The sequence below is a fragment of the Solenopsis invicta genome, chromosome 14 (assembly GCF_016802725.1).
Source record: "Solenopsis invicta isolate M01_SB chromosome 14, UNIL_Sinv_3.0, whole genome shotgun sequence".
NCBI lineage: Eukaryota > Metazoa > Arthropoda > Insecta > Hymenoptera > Formicidae > Solenopsis > Solenopsis invicta.
In genome coordinates this window covers 3989913-3995444 of record NC_052677.1, presented here as the reverse complement: position 1 = coordinate 3995444, position 5532 = coordinate 3989913, and the positions used below count along the sequence as shown (strand labels likewise).

Here is a 5532-nt window from a genome sequence, read left to right as displayed (position 1 = left end):
TACAGACAAATACAGATAAAATGTGTTCAAAATCGATCGATTTTTATTCTTAAATTATTACCTTATTATTTAATTCTTTTTAATTTTATCTACATATATATATATATATATATATATATTCTGTTGTCATATTTTTCAAAATATGTTAAATTTAAAATTAATGTTTTAATTTTCATTCATTTTAAAGTAAATAATTATTATATATAATTATTAAAAGTTTAATATGAATTACAGAGAACATTCTTTTTTATTATGTCATTAAATCTCATAGTCAGATTAATAAAAATATCCAAAAAATAATATTTTGAACTGTGACCAAAACATGAAAAAACATTACTGACGTAAAAAACATTTTTGAAAAATCAATTTTGCAACTATGTAAGTTAAGAGAGTTAGGAGTTCAGAGTTCTCACATTTAAAAGCTTATTAGTATCAGTTAATATTAAATTAATTTTCAATTTGATATTACCAATTTTTATTTAATTTTTAACTACGTTTTAAAATCGAAAAGTAGTGTTTATAATATATTTTTTTATAGCGTTCAGGTTATTTCTTAACTCTTTGCGTCACAAAACCCTTTGAAATACACCTATTATTCAAAGTTATTTTATTAATAAATCAATTGTTTTACGTATTTTTTTAGCATGTTTAGTATTGTTGGATTGCTAAAGATTTCTTTTAATTAATAATATAAGTTTTAGAATGATATTTTAAATAAATAATTTGTTGTTAATAAATGTATGTCAAAAAATTGCTGTTTGTATAAATCAAATTTGTTAGTATAAAGTGTTGCCATATAATCTATATCTTAAAATAACTGTGAATTTCTGAAGTCGCTGATTACAAACCTGATGTCAAAAATTTAAAATTAAAAATAGTGAAACTAATATGTGAATAAAATTCTCAAAATCAATTAAAATCGTTTAAAATTTGTTACTTAAGAGTTTTCAAGAACACTGATTATGTAATGTCAAAAATTTAAAATTTAAAATGACGGTTCTAATATGGTGGACAAAATTATTAAAATTAACTGTATTTGCATGAAATTTGTTATTTAGGGTTTTCCAAGATCGTTGATTACGAATCTGGTGTAAAAAATTCAAATTTTAAAATGGTGGATATAATATGGTGAACAAAATTATCAAAATTCAATAGATTCGCTTAAAATTTGCTATTTAGGAGTTTTCGTGGTTGTTGATTACGAATTCGATGTTAATAGTACAAAATTCAAAATAGCGGATCTAATATAACGGACAAAATTTTTTAAATTATTTGAATCTAATATATTAAATAATTCAATTTGATAGGTTTGAATATAGATTTATTTACTAAAGAAAATAGTAAAGATTTTATTTCAGCAGTATGTCAGAAAAACATTTATAAACAGTTTTTTTTAGATATATTAAACAAATTTGAGCCTTTATTTTGAATTTTATATTTTTGGCTTTAGATTAGTAATTTGCGACACCAAAAGTTCCTCTGTAACTATTTTCAAGTGAATTTGATTGAGTTTGGAAATTCTATCCGTCATTTTGTATTTTGTATTTTTTTACACAGGAATCGTATTCAGCAACTCAAAAAATTTATAGAACAAATTTCATAAAATTATATTCACTAGAAATAAATGATGCAAGGGGTTAAGAATATTATATATAAATCTTTAAAATTTTTCTGTAAGAATTATTTATTATATTACGTGTATTGTGTAAAAGTTTTTTGTTATAAATATGAATATTTATATTCCTTTTTTCTTTTGTTTTAGGTACTACATTTGGTTTAATAAGTTGCGAGATTTTCAAATTTTCAAATTCATTTTATTATAGTTTATAATATTAATTTTAAATATGTGTTTATTTATTTCATTAATTAAGTTATTAAGTGTTATTTAGATTTTTTATTTTAACATATTATATTTTTTAGTTTAATTAGAGTTAATTTAACACGTATGTTTAAGTTATTATTTTATGTTATTGTTTAAGTTATTTTAAAATAAAATATATTAATATAATTTATATATAGTGTATATATATTATATATTGTTTATTATACATGTTTAATAAAACTTAAACTTAGTATTTTAATTAAATAATAAATATTTAAAATAATAATATAATAGTATACTAATAATAATAAAAATAAAAATAATATGATGATGACGATGACGATGACGATGACGATGACGATGACGATGACGATGACGATGACGATGTCGATGACGATGACGATGATAATAATGATTATAATGATTATTTCTTTTATATATTATTCAATTTCATCTTACAAACGTGAGAATTAAGGTTTTTTCTTTTATTTGATAATTTAAATTTGAAAAAATTATAATATTTTAAACTTTTATTTTGTTTACGCCGTTCATATAATTGCGCTCAATCGACTAGTTATTTTCTTTTGGTTCCTTCCCGCTGTCACTAGTAATGGCCGTACCGCAGCGCTGTAGAAAAGTTCAGTTAAGTTGGGAAAACTGCGACGAACTACCGTTGGCATTTTACACTGTCACGTATTGTATCAGTTAGAGTCCTATATAAAGAGAGAAGCGACATTGATGTCCGAAGCTCTGATTGGTAATCTGATTGATACTTGATTGGCTAAGCGAGCAGCCATATTGTGACCACAGCTGTTTGTAGAATGATACGAATGGTGTTTGATGACGTTAGAGCGGTCCCAAAATGGTGGTGGAGGACTCAATTGGATACTGAAGGTTGTGGTGGGGGTTCGATGTCGCTTCTCTCTTTATATAGGACTCTAGTATCAATAGTGAAGACATACCGCTCATTATCACTCGTCCGAATAAACTGGTAGCAGTTCACGATCCAAAAACATTTATTCAATCCCGATACCACCCAACAATTCAACGTATCGAACATTAGTCCTTCAAGCCGGATCGGGCACCAAGAAGAGGTTAGCCATAATTCGTCCACAAGTAAGGCTGGGCGGACACACGCATCTCGGAAGCACGCAGACGAATGAGCAGACAGATCCACGATACCGTCGCCAAGTAAAGAAGGTCAGTTAGGGGTAGATAGTCGATCGAAGGTACGAGACCACGCGGGAAATAGCAAGACTCGCGCCGTCTTTACATTAGAACGGTACCGACGATCGGCGAAACTAGCATCAAGGCATCTCCCTCCCCCCGCCCGAAGTAAAACAACGAGCGTGAGGCATAACAGCGACGCACGTTTTCACGCAAAGAAATAAATTCTCTCGCCGCCTCGTTCCTTCGAGGGGACAGAGGAAAGAACTCAACAATCGTGGTGAATCAAGGGCCAGAGAGCCGATCGAGGTAGCAAAGATCGACAAAGACAGCAAAGCGTATCGCTCCCCCCTCGCCTCTCGGCAGAAGTCACCAACGAGCGAGAGGCAAAGCGACGACGCGCTTCAACCAAGGTGAGGTTAGGATAGCCGGTCAAGGTAACGACGATCGGCGAATACATCGACAGCGGATTGTCCCCCCCCCGCCACTCGGCAGCCGAAATCACCATTGAACGAGAGACATTGCAAAGATGCGCGTCTTTTACGAAAAGGAGAATATCGCTCCGCCGCCCCCTTCTCAGTGGACAGAAGCAGGAGCTTCGTCAAGCGCGGCCATCATTAAGGCGACATCTCAACGAGCGCAAATATTCGACTCAAACGACATACGTGGTCTAACGAGTTTGTTCTTTATTGTTGAAAAAAAAATTGTATTGCGTAATTAATATTAAGTAATATTAAGTAAAATGTCAACAGAAGAGCTGAGCAAATTAATTGTCGTGCGAGGTAGAATTAAAGCGAAGTTAACCGCGTTTAGCACATATCTCGAAAGAGCAGCAACAGAGTCCGTAAAGATCGCGGAATTGCCCATCAGATTAGAGAAGGCGGAAGGGCTCTGGCAAGAGTTTGATATAACTCAATCACAAATTGAAAATTTAGAGAATACAGTAGCACAATTTACTGAGAGAGAAAATTTCGAAAACTCATATCATGCCATTATAACTTCTGCCAAGGCACTTCAGTCGCATCAAGATCAAACAAAGCGGCCAAGTTCAGTGAACTCTGTACCTGAGAGGTCAGTAGGCAATCCACAAGTTAATGTCTTCGCTCAGCCGGTAGGACCCAAAGTAAAGTTGCCAAACATAGAATTGCCAAAGTTTGACGGGAGCTATAATAAATGGATTCCATTCCGCGAATTGTTTGAATCTCTTATAGACGCTAATGCGGCGCTACTAGCAATTCAAAAATTACATTATTTAAAACTGGCATTAACTCATGAGGCCGCTAAAGTAATACAATCGTTAGAGCTCTCTAATGCCAATTATGAAATTGCGTGGGACCTACTGAAACAGAGATACGAAAACAAACGGTTAATAGTACAACATCATATGCAAGAATTGCTTGATCTGGCACCAATTGTAAAGGAGTCTCACGCTGCCTTGCGACAATTTATAGATGGCATTTCACAACATATTCAGCCTTTGATTAAATTAGGACAGCCAGTAGAACATTGGAATACAATTTTAATTCATATTTTCACGCCTAAGTTAGACAAAATTACTAAACGAGAATGGGAGTTGAAGAGAGCTACGATAGATACATTTCCCACATTAAATGAATTTATTGAATTTTTGAATACTCGCAGCGCGTTTCTTGAATCACTGTCTCACTCAGCTAATAATACAAACTCTGTTTCCAGCGTTAATAAATCACATAACAAAGCTGTCACATGCGCATGTGTGTCGGAAGAGGAGTCAAGTTGTCCTGTTTGCCAAGGTAATCATAAATTACCTGATGGTGGCACCTTTCGTAAGTGGTCTGCGGCAGAGCGTTTAACAGAAATTAAGAAAAGGCGACTGTGCATCAGGTGTTTGAAGAATTTTCACGGTAGGAACTGCAAGGCGTCAGGATGCAAACGGTGTAAAGGCTATCATCATACCATGCTACATCTGGAGAAAACGATAAAGCCGGACAAAGAAGCAAATCAGACAGAGCCTTCTACAGGAGCAACCAAGACGTCGGCGACAGATAAACAGATCGTTGCCACAGTCACTCAGGCACCAATAACCACATTGACGCATTGCGCCACTAAAGGACCGCTACAAGTAAAGTTAGCGACGGCCATAATCTATATAAAGGATCGAAAAGACATACTTCATGAATGTCGAGCTTTTTTGGACAGTAGTTCCCAATTTTATCACTTGCAAACTCAGTGACCGCCTTCAATTGCCGAAACAACAAACCACAATGACGATCACCGCAATTAATGAAATTCCTATAAAAACTAGTCAGCAGATTACAGCAACAATCCAATTTCGCTACAACGCATTTCAAGCTCCCATTTTTCACTATTCCAAAAATCACCGAGAGGCTGCCACTAAATAAAGTAGACTTAAGGAAGATCGAAATTCCAGAAGGAATTCAGTTAGCGGACCCGGAATTTCATATACCGGCTACCATAGATATACTATTGGGAGCGAGTGTCTTTTGGGACCTCTTGTGCGTAGGACAAATAAAGACATCCAAGTAGCCAATGTTCCGAAAGAC

General features: G+C 33.7%; 1 protein-coding gene across 1 annotated transcript; it reads left to right on the top strand.

Annotated features, from left to right (window-relative positions):
• Positions 1–3731: 3731 nt before the first annotated feature.
• LOC105202790 lies at positions 3732–5201 on the top strand. Its single transcript, XM_011171468.2, has one exon. It carries the CDS (start codon positions 3732–3734, stop codon positions 5199–5201), a length of 1470 nt encoding a protein of 489 aa, XP_011169770.2.
• Positions 5202–5532: the final 331 nt, after the last annotated feature.

Coding starts and splice junctions, on each gene's coding strand:
- LOC105202790 (XM_011171468.2), top strand. CDS start 3,732: ATGTCAACAGAAGAGCTGAGCAAATTAATTGTCGTGCGAGGTAGAATT.